The sequence below is a fragment of the Denticeps clupeoides genome, chromosome 20 (genome assembly GCF_900700375.1).
Source record: "Denticeps clupeoides chromosome 20, fDenClu1.1, whole genome shotgun sequence".
In the NCBI taxonomy this organism is placed as follows: domain Eukaryota; kingdom Metazoa; phylum Chordata; class Actinopteri; order Clupeiformes; family Denticipitidae; genus Denticeps; species Denticeps clupeoides.
This window is the reverse complement of record NC_041726.1, coordinates 15,904,517-15,923,167: the sequence shown is the minus strand read 5'-3', so window position 1 is coordinate 15,923,167 and position 18,651 is coordinate 15,904,517. Positions and strand designations below refer to the sequence as shown.

The following is an 18,651-nucleotide window of genomic DNA, read 5'->3' as shown; positions in this document are numbered from 1 at the left end:
GTACAGTGACAGTGCAGAGCCGATTGAGCTTTTGAGCCTCATATGTTCTTTTAACTAGTAGGAGTAAAAAGCTGAAGATGGCTCTGCAAATTCTGTTTTTAAAGCTGCGTTTCCACCTGCCTCTGCAGGCAAAACAGATATAAGAAAAAGGTAAAAAAAAAAAAATCTGTGACAAACAGTGTGAAATAAAGTAATTTATATAAAATACACAATTTTGGACGCAAAGACTACATTTGGAGAATGTTTAACATACCAACGAATCTGGAAATTTCCTTGCTATCCAGCTAAAACTAAATATAGTAGACTGACATTATAAAGCATTATTCTCTTCATAGATTAATCTATCTGTCTAGGCCATTAAATCATTAAATCAACTATAAATTTACCAAAATTAAGCTGTGAAAATATTGTGGCTATGGATTCATGTCTTTTAATGTCTGAATTCCATAAAACTCTACAACATCTTAAACATCAGAATAGTTACTCAAATACAGAACAATCACGCACTCCAAGCATGAATTCTGCCCATATTAGCATGCTCATAAATATAGACCTTAAAATAATTTACAAAGCCCTCATCAGAAAAAACACTCAATCAAATAGGGTAGACATTCAGCCAATAGACTAATGAATGTACTAGACTACTGTTTAATTAGCCAATTAGAAAACAAAAATCTCCATATATGCTGAAAAAAAAGCATTTGACCAGGTAACTGAATATCCCTATTTTCAGTTCTACACAAATTTGTATTTGGTACAAAACACTCTGTAGTTCTCCAAATTGCATGCGTTAGGAACAGTGTTGGGGAGTAACAAGTTACATGTAATAGTGCTACGTGGTTTAATTTACAAGAAAATTGGTAATTGTAATCTATTAGTGACTGGAGGAGAAGGTGTAGTTAAATTAGTTACTTATTGATAAATGATTAATGTTTTAGTTCCATCTGAATATTGTATATAAAACCTTTCTGATAATAATAATAACGGGAATCATGTCAGCGGTATTTGTGTCATCAAATCAATGCTAAATAAAGGGTTAAAGTTGGGGATGTCTGATAGCACTGATTTTCCTTTTTGATCCAGTACAAAGTAAAATTCAGGTTTGTATCAGTGATAGTGATTCGATATTGATACTTTATATAAAGACTAAATGTGATTGGATAGTCGAACTAAAAAGTGTGTGTCCTGCGGCGCCATGAGATTTTCTGGGGGGAGGCTGCAGGAAGCAGGGTTGGTGCTGGCCAAGGGCCTTTCTGTGATGTCACTGAGCCACGTATTTTTACCGGCACGTTTACTTTTAGTTGGAATGTAGTACAGAAATAGAAGAGCAAAATTATATTGATACCATTGTGCTAGCCTCGATTCAATACTGATACTAACTTGGTATGGATAGTATCGATATTTAGGATCAATCTGCACATGCCGAGTTAAAGTCAGTGCCTGACTTTGTCATGGACCTTGGATTTCCCATCTTACACAGTGTTATATATATATTTATCCTGATTGATAAAATGGCAGAAATCAGCATCTTTTGTGAAGTGATTGTCATTGTGAAGGACAGCAAGCACAGCACATGGTGACACAACGAAATGTGTCCTCTGTATTTAACAATCACCCTTAGTGAGCAGTGGGTGGCCATGACAGGCGCCCGGCGAGCAGTGTGTGGGGACGGTGCTTTGCTCAGTGGCAGCTTGGTGGTTTGGGATTCAATCCGAAACCTAATTGAGTTGGAGGTGGAAAGATGGATTAAATGACATTAAGTACCCTGATGGCAACAGGGTAAAAGTGGTTGTTTAGTCTGTTTGCCCTGGTTTTAATGCTAGTGTATCGCTTGCCTTATTGCTGCAGTTGGAACAGGTCGTGGTTGGGATGTTAGGATATCTTAGATTTTCTTTTTACTTTTTTCTACCTTTGTTCTCAGATGGGCTATAGCGGGGGTACCACTTTTTCAGTTTTTTTAATTAATAATTAAAATATGTTAACCTATGTTTGTGAAGTTGTATTTCCTCTGTCTAAAGGTGTGTGCACTGGGTAGATTGGTGAATAACAATTGAGTATAGGTTTGAGTGCGCAAGTGAATGGTGTGTGTGTGTGTGTGTGCCTTGGGTGTGCTCCTCACCCCAGAGTAACAGGACTAAGCAGTTAAGGATAGTGAGAGAGAGAGAGAGTGAGTACATCCTCTGACTTATTTTGTTATTTGAGGGATTTACTGCGTAGTTTCACCATAGCATCATAACATTTTGCCTAATTGGACGGAACAGGTCAGTTTTCTGCTTTCAATTCAGGAACAGTAAAAATGGACCTCAGAGATGTCCTCAACTAAACACAGAGGCAGGGAAAGAGCACTGAATGAAATGGTAGTGCCTCTCATTTCGTTCTTTCACTTTTCTGCAAGTATTTAATGAGCAGGCAGTGAAATGCCGCCCATGGCAGGGCCTCAGGTCAGAAGGGGGAACTCCTTTGGAGCGGTCGTAATGCCTATGCCCATCTTTTTGAGCAAGCTTTAATTTCCCAAGGTACAGAGTTTACTCTCCATAAATTTCACCGACCCAGTAGCATTTCATTCCTAGCATATTTTTTTAAAAGTTTTTTTCTTCTTTGTTTAGAACTCCCCAGAACCACCTCTCTTTCTTCTGGTATGGCCATTTATAATATTTATCCCTGACAGATTTCTGAAAGGGTGGAAGCATGGCAGCCTTTGTGCACTAAACTCCCTACAAAACCCTTCATTTATTACCTACACAGCTCTACCCACTTCCAAAATCTACCAAAGAAAGTTTAGATAAGGTTTCTATTGAAATGTTAACCAGAGAGATGGTGTTAATTGCGATCATGTTTTTGTGATTTTGATTGTCCAACATTTAAATTAGACACCCAAAAAGTTCACTTTCTGATTTATTCAGCTGCTATAATATTAAATTGATTGTGGGTTTCAGAGAACACAAGGGTGCACAGTAACCAAAAAAGTATATAAATGATCTAAATTAGTTATTTTACCTCATTCAGGCACCAGTGTTGCCATGTTTGCTGTCAGAAATATGTGTTTCTGTTCCCCATTTTTGTTTTATATAACCTCCACACCAACATAAATGGAAATAGTTTGTGTCTACTTGTGTATGCAAATTTATGAACATGCAGCTCCATCTTATGTCACAGTCAATGTCTGTTTATTTGTCTGTTTATTTGCACTCATCAATGAAATGTCACTCATTTTGCACTCATTTTGCATTGACAATGCTTTAAAAGGGCTTCAATCCTACATTTTGTTTTCTTCTTGGTCTTACTGTGTTTGCAATAAAGAATGCTGACTGTTATTCCATTTAGGTTAGCATGTGCAATTTACAAGTTGTGCTTGTAAATTATTCATTGAATGTTTGGAAATCTAAAATGACAGGCATTAAGCAGATTTTTCTTTATTAATTTTTTTTTTAATTTTCTCTCAATTGCTTGGCTGTATCCTTCAGTATTTTTTTTTTTTCCAAGTGAAGCATAAATTGAATACTCCACACAGCCAGCCGCCCTTCGGATCAGAGCAGTATGCACTATTAACCAGTATAATACATTCAATAACAAAATGTAATCTTATTGTTCGGGAATTATGTTTTGCCCTTACCACATAGTATTAAATTATTAACTGCTCTGTGCCAGAAGTGAGAAACAGTTCATTTCATGTGGAAAAATGTTCATCCTGAAGCTTATCCAAAACAAATAAAAAAGAATATGCTCTGCTTGTGGGTATGCTGTATGATAAATTCTTTTCTGCATTTCACTGGACCCTGTGGATCCGCATAAGTTGAGGGCTGAGAGCTGAATGCACAACACTACATGGACACAAAATCACTCTGAGTGTGCTTCATTAATTGGATGGATGAGACGGGAACACAATGTCATAAAAACTGAAAACTTTTATTTTTTTTTTTTCATTTGCATTTGCAGACTTCCAGTGGGTACAGGGGGCTGTGTGTGAGGTACAGCTGATGGTGTACAACCCCATGCCCTTTGAACTGCGTGTTGAGAACATGGTAAGTTGTCATGATCCAGACCGTGATTTCATGTGTTACCACCTGTTGTCACGTGTGTAAATATATCGTAGCTGTGTCCGGTCCTCATTCGGTAATTCGCCTCTTACTCTGTTTCATGTTTATATGTTATTGTCTGTGTGACAATAATATTGTCCCTGTACCCCAATTATTGTTTATTAAATTGCACGTTTTTGCATCCTTTTCCCTGCCTCACGTTCCTGACATAATTGCAACTATTAAATTGGTTGGACTGTAGGCTATTCTGTCACTATTTGCCTCCATAATTGTCTAATTTTTGCTGAAATGCTGTAATCACAGCAAAGGTTTGCAACTGATACTAAGATACAATTTTGGTTTATTGAATAACCATGTGTTATTTCATAATTTCAGTCTTTAGTTTTGTTCTACAAAAGTCCCTAAATTTACATTTACGGCATTTATCAGTCGCCCTTATCCAGGGCAACTTACAGTCAGTAGTTACGGGGACAGTCCCCCATGGAGACATTCAGGGTTAAGTGTCTTGCTCAGTAGACTACTACCACCCTGTGTATTTGTGCCTACAAAAATGGGAAATTGTGGATCAGATGCTGGAAGTAGTTGACATATTGTAAATGTTTGCAAAAAGTGGCAAACTTTTAAAATATTTGCCGACAATAGAGCTTTAGAGCTAATAGCTTAGCTGTTGCCATTAGCTAGTTTTCCAGTAAGGTTATGTAGTTCTAGTTCTTTGGTCTCATAAAATGTTGTGTAACAGCACTTCAGAAGGCACCAAGGAATAAGATTAGATCACAGTACAGTACAGTACAGTATTCAGGCAATTTATAAATGGCATCACATTTCTTTATCATTGATGTGGAAAGCTGAGGATTTCCAGCGCTCTGCAGGCTGTTGCTAAAATTAAAGTGACTGAACACACGCACACACACACACATTCTAAAGTTCATCAGTACACAGGCAATAAAAGGAAAGTGCGAGCTGGGAGGACTGGTTTTATATGTTTCTTCCTGTATGAGAGGTCTCACTCCGCTGTAGTCCTATTCATACTATTTAAATCTGACAATTTAATGCATTGATGATTGTATGGGACTCAGTAGAATGAAGGTGGGTGATGTTTTGGGTGAAGTTAGCATCAGCAAGCTCACAGTGCTTGCCGGTTCCTCCCTGCAGAGTCATTACCTAGAGGAGTGGAGCGGTGAGAGGGTATATATTAATAACCCGTTCCCCCTGTCCTCGTCAATTCACCAGCTCATGATTCAAGGGAGTTCTGTTCTTGTCACTTTATTGCTTGTTTTTGTCCCACTATGGCTGTGTGTGTGTGCTTTCTTCTAATCATAACTTAGTGGAGACTAAATGTCCTGAGGAACTTTGGAACAAATGACATTTCACTTAAAGTGAGGATTTATTGCTTGTTCTCAATAGGAATTAGTGAGGGGAAAGTTCTGCGTTTGGTTTCTGAGATGAGGTTTACTTACTTGGAAACTCGTCTAAGTTTATTTGATTGCTGATTTGGTACCATTACTGTAGTGGCAAATTATGGTGCCCAACGCCTACATAACTTACAGCAGAAATAGAAATAAGGTCTCTAAAGGTCAAAATCTGAAAAACAACGGTTTCTACTTAGTAAACATGGTTCTACAAATTACTTAATCGTGGGGTTTACTTTCGTTTTTCAAATGTAGTTTTTTTTCTAGTGAAAAAAGTGAAGCTGGACAAGCAGATTTTTTAAGACTCTCCTGCTACATAAAACTCTGGATTTGATAAAGGGTGTACTTTCTTTTCCCCATGACTGTATGTCTCCAGTTTAATGCATGAATGAACTGTTTTCACGGCCCTCACAACGATGTAGAATCACTCGTTTAGTTTTTGAAATAGTCTGAAAGTTTGCTTTGCCTCTATGAGTGTATGCGTGTGTGTAGAATGATATGAGGCTAGCCTTTAATTGGTGTCATAAGTGCAAGTGAACAAAAAATGTTGCCAAATAATGAGGGGCATGAGACACCATACTGACATTTTGAGAGAGTGCGTGGAGGGATGGAAGCAGTGTGGCAGGTGGCTTGGTGAATATGATGTTGTGTCTTTTAATTCATAATTAGCCATATGGATCTCCATCTTAGGAAGTAGCTGGGGTTATTTCACTCTGCTGTGTCGCTCCCAGTGTGTGTGAGAGAGAGAGAGTGTGTGTGTGTGTGTGTGTGTGTGTGTGTGTGTGTGTGTGTGGATTGCACAGTATACAGGTCCCTGGGAGAGCTCTTGTTGACAAGTTTGTCTGCTGAATGTTGAACAGTTGTGCCTGACTCTCCTGCGGGCTTTTACAACACCCCTACCGGCAAGGTCATTCTACAGACATTCTGCACATTCAGATGCACTTGTGATGCACAGCACACAAAATAAATCTGCTGTCAAAATACAAAGCATGCAAACAAACACTTTGTCTCAAACATAAAACCATTTCTTCAGACCAAGGACACTTGCACACATATCCACAATTTCATACACACTCATCCTTTTTTCTTCTCTTTGTCCAGCCCTCTCTTTAGTCAATATGCACACAAACTCACTCACTAATACCATGTATTTCAGAACCATACATGTATTTTTCTACACAGACATACTTAGATATCACAAACATACTGATAAAACAAATCTCATTATACACATACTCACACACGCAGCAAGGTGACCCCGCCCTCTCCTGTTTTCTTTTCGCCTTCTGCACCCAGTCTCAAATGCCTGATTAAGGGGGGGCTTGGCTTATATATTGAAAAATTGACTTGTTGAGTCCCACGTTACACTAAATTCACCACTAGAGTCCTATTATTTGGAGCAGAGGGATGTGACTATGCAGGGTTAGGAAGCAGAGACTGAAAGATATGTAGTTAATGGGGTCTAATAGCTGATATTTGGAACCAATATAAATGAACAATAAAAGCGAAAATGTCTTTTAGAATTTATAATTTTACAAACTTTGCTTTAAAGTGAAACAACTTTCTCAATTAATGGCAAAAGATTCATTATACGATATTAAACCAAAAACATTAGCTAATTACCAGAGCCCTAATATACCCTCCTTAGTCATGTTGTGCCTGGAGTCATCAATGAGCAACAAGCAACACTGCATGGCCAAAAAAAAGACAGCCACACAAAGCAGTAAATAAAATAAAAGAATGATGGAACCTGTGGAATTCAGTCAAGAATGAGCAGCTGGCAGTCCAACTACTTTACCTGCCGAGTAACTACACCTGCTTACTTATTGCAACTTGCAGTGGAGTCTTTAAATCAAAGGAGGCACACTTTAGATTCATTGCATGGGGGCTTTGACACACAAATAGACTTTCAGTGTGGGAGATCATTTAATCGTTACATGAACGTTACAGCCTTAGACAGACAAGTAGTCTTTGATCTCAAAACAACGGCAACGAAAGGACTACTTGCTTCCTACGGGGTGTTAAGAGAGAGTATCCCAGATCTCCGAAGGTGACCAGGTCTCAAGGCCTGGGCCTGGCTGGCAATAGTGTCAATCCTGCCATAAATAAAAACAATCTCTGTCCCGCAACAGTCATTGCAGTGAGCATTTACGTTCATGGCACTTATCCAGTGTGTCTTATAATGTGCAGTTACAGGGATAGTGCACCTGGAGACACTCGGGGTTAAGTGTCTTGCTCAGTTACCCACTAGGCTATTACCACAGAACTACGAATGTGTGGCCAAGTCTGCAGATTCCTGTTAAGGTGCCCCTTATCAGTGTAAAGCAATTTCAACAGGTTATGATGTGATCATTACAAATTGAAAGTATTCTGGAGGGTGCCAATCCAAAACCCACTGCTTAATAGCCTAGATTTTATGGTTGGAGCTAATATTACTATACATAATGGACCTAGAGATCCTGCTCCCAGCCAAATTAATTGCTATACTGTGTCAAGAGTGCTGTTAACAAAACCCTCAGTTCTTCCACCGCAAAGTGAATGCAATGGACTGGGACCCGTCGAGCACCCAAGGCCCAGAGTCACAAATGTCCTCATCCTTAAAGATAGACTATCACTGACAGCGAACTGGAAATGCGCAGCCTGTCAGACAACAGTCACAACACACACTACTTGAATTTCAAGAAGAGGAGGCAAGACATCTGCAGGAAACAATTCCCTCAACACCAGAGTGGACATCCCCAGTTGTGCTTGTGCATAAAAAGGACTGGGGCGTTAGGTGGTGCATTGATTATTGGAGAGCAAATGGCCTAATCGTGAAAGATTCTTCAGTACTGAAGAATGCCTGGATGCATTGGGGGTCGCTGTTTTCTCCTCACGTGACTGAGGTGCATGAGAAGGACAGGTATAAAACTGCTAAAATGTGAACCTTATTAATACTAGGGGTGTTACAAAATATCGATACAGCAATATATTGTGATATTCTTTGTGATGATATTGCATCAGGGACATTAAATATCAATATTTTTGTATACAAATTAAGTCCATTGGGTGATTCTGTCGAATGTTATCTTTAGTGAGGTCAGCAGAGATGAACATCAGTGTGCCATTACAACCTCCACTCATGTAGATGTAACTGGGAAACACCATAAATGTACCCGAACCGCGTCCATGTCCCAGCTTAGTGGCAGAGCACAAGGACTGGAATGCCGGTACGGAGGCGAGGAAGGCAGAAGACCCCCAACCAACCGTTGAGCTCATCACAAGGACTGTACTGTTTTAATGTGGAGAAACATCAGCTGCTTTACCTTCCTTTCTTAGCTGAAAGTCTTCTTGTCTCCACGCTGCGCACGTATGATTGCAGGGCTTCAGAGTTGATTTGTGTGAGTAGAGCCTGTGGTAGATTTTTGTAAAGAAATCGCCACTGATTCTATTAAAGGCAGCCAGCCATTTTTTAGTTATTCAAAGAATTCCTGGGGGTATGTGACAGGGGGGGTATGTGTCTCGTCTGAATGTCCCACTGTGTCCCACAGCATGAATCTCTGTGCATTTCTCATTTGCCTACTGTGTGTGTGGTTTTTTTTTTATACAGCAATTTAAATTCTGTATGCCATATATTACCTTTCAGCAAGCATGGGGCAAAAGAACTTTTTAGGAAATGTAAATGTAAAACAAAGAAATAAAACACATTGGCCCATATTGCTTTCAAAGCAGGCGGTTGGCTGATTGATTGTTAGCATTAGAAAGCAAGGAAATTTTCAACCTTTTCAAGGTTGACTGCAAAGGAATTATTTCCAGTATTTTTTCCACTGATTACTTTTCTATGAGGTAGTGTCTACATTTAGACGCTGATTAATGTCAGACGTTATGTCATTTTGTGTAAAACTTAGACTGATGTCCTCTGTGAATTGATGAGCATGTGCATTCTGCTTGCCCTTGGTCACCGAGATTCTTTCTGTAAAAATTCTAAATCTCTGATATTTATATTCAGACATATTCATTGGTAACAGGTCATACTGTACATGTTTTTAAAAGATTGTCAAAAACCTGTTATAAATAAGTTAAAATGCTTGGTATACACTACTTACAATAAGTGATTGTATATATTGTATATTGTGAGAGACTTGGATGTCATACATACAGTGTTTGTTTCACTTCAGTCATTTTTGGGATAGGGAGGCAATTGTATTGAGGTGATAGACACACCTCATTTTGTGTTTTCCATGTAATGGCCTCATTGTGTACAGGTGTGCCTTATATTGGGGCCAATTCCTAGAGACAATCTTTCTTAATGTGGCATCAATTTCAACATTCTGTGGGTATAAAAATCTGGTATTGTCATTCCAAGTCCATCATTCAAACAGCCATGAACACACGACGTCACTTATCTGACTAGCAGCGGCACCTGGCCATGGCGCGCCTTCGGTTCGGTGGCAGGCAGACAGATGTTGCTCGTGAACTTGGTGTGTCCCAAAGTGTCATCAGCAGACTTGCATCAAGACACAGAACTACTGGCAGGGTTCATGACAGACCCAGGAGTGGAGCCCCACGAGTGACAGACTGCAACGATGACCAGTACCTAAGGACCTATGCACTCAGACATTGTTGTGCAACTGTCACACACCTGCAGGCCTGTTTATGAGATGCGAGGGTACTAGGGTTTCCAGACAAACCATTCGCTATCGACTCCACCACTTTGCCTAAATATTTGAGGTAAATATTAAACTAATATAAATGGTGTTTCTTCTCATACATTATAAGTAATATCAAAGGGAACTTTAAATTATTTCATTAAAATTCAGATCAAATAGGAAAAGCACACATGTAAATAACAATATCACTAACGTATTGTGCGTTGTTGGTTGCTATTTGTTATTTAAAGGACACATCACACAGCATGATAACCTCAAAATAACATATATAGTTATTCATATAGGTAAATATAATAATCTAATACATTTACATTTAAGGCATTTGGCAGACGCCTTTATCCAGAGCTTACAACGTGCTTCCAAGTTACCATCGATGAAGTGATCGATTTTGGTTCAATAAGACCCCCAACTATGAATACAACAGATAGACTATTCTTTCCCCATATTTAAAACCAAACAACCATTTTACGTGTCAGGCAGAGACCTGGGGGCTGGATTAAAGAAAATTCAAAAGCGGGCACAAAATAAGACTTGTAGACACTATTTTCCAGCTTTATTTACAGCAAAATATTTTACAGTAGCCTGATTGAGATGGTGTCATGTCACGTCGGTTGAATGAGGCACAAGAGCACGACATCATGAAAAAATGAAAATAATACATGCGTATGCAATACAGACTGCTTCTCAAAATACAGGACCGTCTTCTGTTAACATGTCAAATTTACGAAACCATTCATGGGAACAGCCATGTGAATGATTATTCAAGGTATTAAGAAGTTGGGAAATGTTGAACTAGGCTGCTGCCAGCCGGGAGTGGACAGGAAACACATTCACACTCATTTCAAAATGTCTTTTAAACAAATAAATGGAACTACAAATTAAGATAACCCTTAATGTTAAATGCTGCATGGTCTGGACAACAGGTAGTCCCGAGAAAAGCAACCATACCATGCTGTTCACTGTCTCATCCACAGTCACCAATGTACCTTGTACATGCATGTATTATTACTTAACAAATCCTGAATTGGAGCATTTTTATCGCTGTATTAATTGTTAACATTTAAAAAGGCAACCTCCTCTGCAAGTGCCTGATTGTTTTCTTTTACATGACATTTTTATTGCCATTTATTATAGATTTCATAAACTAGTGTGATATGGCAAGCCTCATTCTGACCATCTGAGGGTATTGAGTGAACCGAGTGTATCCTGTTAGTGGCGCAAGTGTGTGGGTGTGTTTCCCCACTTGTAAGTGTGTGTCATTGATATCTGTATGGGAAATCTGATATAAACACACACTCCCAGGACAGTTTTCTGTTTCTGTAAGATGGGAAACGGTGCATATACTCCATGGTGCATTTACCCCTTTTTTCTGTATCCATTTCTCTCCTCCCAACTCCGGTGACACAGGAGAGCCTGAGACGTATTTCCACTCTTTTCCTCCCAGCAGCATTACTTCAGTTACTGCGTTTCCCTTTTCACTCTTGGTGTGAACAAGAGCAATTTTCTCTGTGGATATGGCTGAGGCCTGCTGGCAGTGATTTGATCTGAAGGATATCATGGAGAGATTAGGATGACTGATTATCTGGAACGGCAGGGAAGGGAAAAGGAATACAGACAAATCAAAAACATTGCGTGCACACACAAAAATAAGTATTCTAGTGTCAGTTGAATAGACAGAATTTATATTCTGTTATGGTTGTGATAGATGCATCCAAACAACTTATGCAATAAGCAAACCAATAAAATAACAAGAAGAACATTTATGTTTTTTTTGCGTTACGCTGTCATAAATTAATTTATTTTTAAATATGAGTGTGTTGATTTTAATTCTCACATTACATTATTAATTGTTTTCTGCTAAACAACAACGGAATTGAAATCGACATAAGCTTTTTTCTTGCTTTTATTTACTTATTTATTTATTTATTTATTAATTAATTAATTAATTAATTAATGTATTTATTTTTTACAGTGTAGTTGTGACTTAATGTACTTTTTTCCTCTTTGGCCTCCTCAATGCTCCTACAAGTAAAGATGCAAGTAAAGAAGCGAGGGAGGGAAAAGATGAAGACACTTGTTGGCTGATTCTCTTCTCTTGTGTTTTGTGTGTTTGATCTCAGGGCCTGCTCACCTCTGGGGCAGAATTTGAGTCTTTACCAGCTGCTCTTGCTCTGCCTGCTGAGTCTGGCCTCTACCCCGTCACGCTGGTGGGCGTCCCGCGGACAGTTGGCAGCATCACAGTCAACGGTGAATATCTCAGCCTTTCTGCGGCATCGGAACATCTGCCAGATCTTCAGAACACTTGAGGAATCAGCTGCATTACGAGTCCAATGGTTTCAGTGATCACATGCCTCATTGTGTGTAGTGGACCCGGAGTCTCAGAATAATGACTTGCGAGTGTTTTCTGCCCAAATTATTATTTTTTTCCATCTGTTGACAGCGATGTGCTTTTGTAGGCCTTGAGCTCTTCAGCCAAGATCTGTAAATCTTTGCTTTTATGGAGGCACATAGAAGAACAAAACTAAAGCCAGAGGAAGAAAAACTGAATCTTCACCCCAATCCCGATATTCTTTAGATATAATTAAGATAAGCGTTTGTCCTTTTCCTCCTAGGTTTCCGCGTAGGTTAACAGCTAAATACAGAGATGGGAAGATGGGATCTTCAGGGGACAGATGTTGAATGACCAAGTTCATCACCTCATCTTTATTCCCTCTGAATAGATCATCGACAAAATGTTTGTCAGTAAAGTTTTTTTTTTTTTTTTTTTTTTAATTCTGCAGGTTACCACACTTCAGTGTTCGGTGTGAACAGTGACTGCTTGCTAGAGGGTTTGCCAGGGGTGAAGACTGGGGGCTGCATGGTTGAAGTTGTCCCTTCACTGCCTCGCCTGCTGCTCTCTACCTCTCTGCCACGGTGAGATAACCTGTAATCTGTTCAGGTCACTCGTTTATCAAGAATGAATCTCAGGCAGGTATTGTAGTAGTTTATAAGAGCTATAAAATCTAGGGCACAATTTTTAAACTGGTGCTAAGCACCGTGCAATGTGTGCAAACCATGGGACTTTTTCGCTGACACAAAGGTGTCCTCACGTTTTTAATAAATGAAGATATTATTTATTATTTAATTTATGCTAATTAATTAAGAACTATTATCAAATGCATTTTTCTGGAGATTGCAGTTGTTCTGTCTTTCACTGTTCAAATAAACCTACCAATGAAATTATAAGCGAATAATTTCTTCGTTAGTTGGTAAACGTACAAAGTCTGCCAAGGTGCCACTGAGCAAAGCACTGTCCCCACACACTGCTCCCCAGGCACCTGTCATGGCTGCCCGCTACTCTCCGAGGGTGATGGGTTAAAAGCAGAGGACACATTTCTTTGTGTCACCGTGTGCTGTGCTGCAGTGTTTCACAATGACAATCACTTCACTTTCAAAATTGATCTCAGGTCCATCCTGTTTCCCCTGATCATCCTTGAGATGTTTCTGCAGCTTAATTGGAGTCCAGCTGTGGAAAAAACAGTTGATTGGATGTGATTTGGAAAGGCACACACCTGTCTATATAAGGTCCCACAACTGACAGTTCATGTCAGGGCACAAACCAAGCATGAAGTCAAAGGAATTGTCTGTAGACCTCTGAGACACGATTGTCTCCAGGCACAAATCTGGGGAAGGTTACAGAAATATTTCTGCTGCTTTAAAGGTCCCAATAAGCGGAGTGTCCATCCATAAATGGAAAAATGGCAGTTCCAAAGTGTCTCTTCCTTGAGCTGGCCGGCCACCTAATCTAAGCGATTGGGGGAGAAGGACCTTAGTCAGGGAGGTGACCAAGAACCTGTTGGTCATTCTGTCAGAGCGCCAGAGGTCCTCTGTGGACAAAGGTGAACCTTCTAGAAGGACAACCATCACTTCGCCTGCCAAAAGTGATAGGTGTACCAATCTTGTGACCTTTTATTAAAAAAGACTGTAATTGCTGCCAAAGATGAATCAACAATTATTGAGCAAAGGCTGTGAATACTTTTGTACAGGTGATTTTTTGCTTTTGCTAAAATCTAAAACATCTGACTGCAACTGCATTTAATCAATTTTGGAATAAGTCTGCAACATAACAAAATGGGGAAAAAGTGATTTACCAATATTATTGGTAAAAATAATATGTAGGTACCCAAATGACATAGTCTGTATGCTAATACTGTTGTTTAGACACATGTTTGCTTGGACGTAAAATGAAGAAAAATCAAGAATAAAGTGTCCCATATGTCTTAGATTGGTATACAATCAATTTAATCAGATTTTCAGTTGCATCTGTAATATTTTGAGGAGGAACTTTCTTCCATTAAGCTAAATAGAGTGATTAATGTTTTTACAGTCTGCATGCATTGCCATGGTATATAAATTATCCTTCTGAAACAACCTCAGTGCTTGTGCTTCAAAATACTTCATTGTAAAAGAGCGCATGTGTGGCTGGTGCAGGCTTAGGTATTCTGCTTCTATGCATAGTAATTTGAGCATTAATGGGAGAACACTCATGGGCATGTTTCTGCAACTGCAGAGGTGGAGAATAATAATAGGATGATCTACAGACACAACCTTTCGGTCAAACAAAATGACGTCAACTCCCAAATCACAATGCTGTTTTAACTGTTCCTATTGTTTGCATTTTTTTTTTAAACATTTTCCCACTTGTTCTAATGTTAAATATCTCGGGGCATTGTCTCTGTGATTACTGGCACCAGAAAGTTTTCTGACCAGAAATCCACAATGGCACCAACAGGACACATGATTACTCTTACAAACAGAATTGAAATGAATGCCATCAGTTCATGAACTGCCAAATTCCAGTCCGGCTGAGATTTACATGAACCTCACTCTAAAGGGGTTTATATAAATATCTTATGTACTATGACAATGACAAACTTTAGCCGAATTTGTGGGTCCATCTTGCGCAGTGAAGCACGAGTGATTTGCTTCTGCACTGGGCACTCCAATGGTCTCCTCTACACACACTGTGTCTGCCTGGCTCAGACAGGGCTTCCCAGTACCACGGTGCATCTTCCGTGGAGGCATGTTGGGTTCTTGTTCCGTCTCCTTTTCAGATTCTTCTGAGGCAGTATCAGTGGCCTGCTGGACAAATGAAATCTCTCCTCCATCAGAGTCTGCTCCATCCAATTCCTGAAGCAAGACCAAAGCCTGTTGCATGGAGAGGTTCTTCCTGCGTGGCCGTGATACGGAGACCATCCTGATGTGCGTTGTTAGAAAAGCGCAATCAAAGGGCGAATGCAAATGTGCAAGGGCCTCACAAGTAATGGGTGGTTTGCACAACAAAAGATTGAGGAGAATCAAGCTGAAGACCTCAGCAGGGGTGAATAACACCTTAGTGCCTCACTACAGAAAATAAAATAAGTCCGTGATTTTAGTGTTAATTATATAATCGATGCATCGTGATGCAGACGTGGACGATATTGCAGTGCGATGTCACAAAATGACATTATTGTCTTATCAGGAGTTTAGAAAAGCATGCAGAATTTTTGCGCTGAGCCTCGCGACGCCTGCAGCACTTCGGTCTGAAAGTGGCTTTAGATTTTCTACAATGAGCAGAAAAACAGTCTGTGTTCAGTTACCTGACACCATGGACGTCTGAACCACGTGGTTTTCTATGGAATCAGTTTGTCCCAAAATTTTGAAACAAAACTTTCCTAATATCCAACAAAAATATGACGTTGAAATGTGAAATAAGGGGTTGCAATCTTGTGGCATCTGTAGCCTCATATTTTAGCCTTTCTTGCAAATTACAAATAGGAATGCTTTATATGTTGTATTTGCCATGTAAGGCTAAAATATGAGGTTCTCTGAAAAGAGCCGAACTTCCCATCACAACTCTGAACCCTATCACTGCGAGATACATGCGCGCATAGCCGTAACAGCCATTTTCAATCATATATGCAATGAGATTTATGTGCACAATTAACCAATTGTAAGTATTGATTAAATACACCGATTATGATGTGAGTCCAACTGTATTTTCAGGCAGCGTAAAAGTAAAATGGTGACTTAAAATCTAGCAGTGAAATGTAAGCAAAAACGTATGTTGTCAAAATTCCAGCCTCTTATATTACATTTCAACCTTGTTGTTTGATATTAGAAAATTATTGTTTCAAAATTTTGCCACAAATCTGATTTCACATTTTTGTGGTGTCAGGGGAGTGCAGACTGATCACAGACCATTTTTCTGCTCATTGTAGCAAATCAAAGCGTCCACACAGGTGTTTGAGACCTTAACTCTTGTTTTTCAAAGCATCATGTGACTTCAAGGGATTGAAGTGCAGCACATGTTACTTTGACATCTACCACCTATGTAATCATTGCTGTTGACCCAGTGGTATTTCTCTTTCAGCAGTAAAAAGTGCCCTGCCACACAGCAAGAATGCAAAGATAGTGTGAGCCCCATTGAGTTTAAGCCCATTGAGACATACTGTATGTGATTATGGGCTATATAAGAAATAAACGTTGTTTAGGAAAGTATTCATCTAGACTGCTCCCCGGCTCTGAGGTGGTGGAATGAACTTCCACTAGATGTCCGAACAACTATGTCATTAAAGAGCTTCAAGCAAAAACTAAAAATCTTGTTTAGAAAATCTTTGGACCTTAAGTACACTTAATATATTCTTTATTTAAAAAAGAAAATGGTTGAGTTCTGAATTATTATGCGAATGGTATCTACGGCTCGGGTCCTAGTGAACCAAAGGAAAGATGATGGCTATTTAAAGCACTTATGTAAGCCGATCCGGAGAAGAGCGTCTGCCAAATGCTGTAAATGTAAATTTGTACCGTCTACTACTGTATGCCAAATGCTACTAATGGATGTTCTGGAAGATGCTTTGTATCTGTGCTCCTTATAGGATTAGATGACAGGGTGAATATACTGTAGTTTCTGCAGATTTAATGAAGGTGTTTTTATTTATTTATTTTTATTATTATTTATGGCACTGTTTTACTGTAGTTGCTAAGCAGTGTTATTGTTATTTATTTATTAATGTTATTCATTGTGTTTTTTATTCAGCCCCATCTGAATTTTGTTTATTTTTTCCAGGTAATGTTAAGTTGCCGTGAGATTTAAGCTCTTGGTTGCATTGCGTTATTATACAATGGCGACACTTTGTCTGGAAGTGTTCTCTGCTTCATTAACCCATGTACCTTGACTTCCTCAGTCCCTCTGACCTTTTGTTTTTTTTCCTGACACAGGTCGCCCCACGTTGCTGCCTCTGAGGACATCTCCAGCAGTGTGGCACTGCAGTTGTTTAACGGCGAGACCCAGACACTGACTGTCACTCTGGACAACATCGGCACCGAGACCCTTGAGACGCTGGAGCTCAGCTCCAAGATCATCAGCACTAAAGGTGAGAGTGACGGAGCCGGCCTCGATGAGCGTCATCTGGATGCAGGTCTGTTGGGCTTTTATGAAAAGAGAGACCGTGAGTGCCCTGTAGCGGGCCTGGGGCAGGCGTATTTTTTAAGAGGAGCCGTGAGAAAAACTTCACAGCCGCAATTTGGATGGTTTTAAGAAGGCCTACATTCTGCATAATTGATGTCTGTAAATATTTATATACTTTATTCCTGGAGATCCTGGTGAATATGCAAGTTTTTCAGGTATTTTCAGGTAGTTTCTTCTAGTGTCTGTCTTTTAGAAGGGCAACATGATATTGCGTTCTTGGTTTGGGTATTTTTGTAGCGTATTAGTGTAAAACATTGTTTGGGTTTATGAGATGAGGCATCACATGTAAAGGTGGAAAACCTGGCAAAATGAAGCAGTCTATTTTATTATTTAAGTATTCCTTGATATAATTTTAGAGCTTGTTACTAGCATTACCACAGCTCTGCCTACTCTTTATTTTGTGACCACGCAAACACCCACAAACTCTTCACACATTCCCCATGTAATCGACGGACTGGCTTTCGAGGCATGATGATGTCTCGATGCTTGTTATGTTTTGTGAGTGCTGACCCTGCTTTACAGCAGGGTGGGAAAACCAACATTTCTGAGGTCAGTGACAGTGTTGTGCATAATCATCAAGGGAAATAAAAAAAAAAAAGGCCTTCAGAAATCAAAGCTAAACAAAGACTTGCTAAACAGCATGACATCCAATCTGTGACATCTAATGACTTTAAAAGAGTGTGTGCTGGAGCTAGGATTGTTACATTTTTTCTTTCGTAAACATACTCAGGTGCCACTGAACAATCCCCACATACTGCTCCCTGGTCGCCTTTCATGGCTGTTCAATGGGTTAAAAGCAGAGGACACATTTCATTTCACTTTTCGTCTGAGTCGATCCCAAAAATATTGATATTTGATGTCCCTGTATCGATAATAAAAAATCTCACAATATATTGCGGTATCGATATCTTCTAACACCCTTACCACATACCACAGGGCTGTTTGAGATCAGGTATATCCCTTCATTGAAATAGCGTCCTGGCCCAAGCCAGAATAATTTGAGGACCATTTACTGCATTTGTCAGGCACTTTTGTTTAGACCAAATTACATAAGTGGTTTTATTTTT

At 39.4% G+C, this 18,651-nt stretch overlaps 1 protein-coding gene across 9 annotated transcripts in view; it reads left to right on the top strand.

Annotated features, from left to right (window-relative positions):
• Nucleotides 1–18,651, top strand: part of trappc9 (trafficking protein particle complex subunit 9) — a 154,153-nt gene that overhangs the window by 29,953 nt on the left and 105,549 nt on the right. For all 9 annotated transcript variants that reach the window (XR_003743327.1, XM_028963924.1, XM_028963921.1 and 6 more), the window contains 4 exons: nt 3,937–4,022; nt 12,216–12,342; nt 12,876–13,008; nt 17,335–17,489. Coding sequence is in view for 8 of the 9 variants with exons in the window: in XM_028963924.1 (XP_028819757.1) it covers nt 3,937–4,022; nt 12,216–12,342; nt 12,876–13,008; nt 17,335–17,489 (501 nt within the window). In the remaining variant the exon portion in view is untranslated. The remainder of the gene's footprint in view (nt 1–3,936; nt 4,023–12,215; nt 12,343–12,875; nt 13,009–17,334; nt 17,490–18,651) is intronic.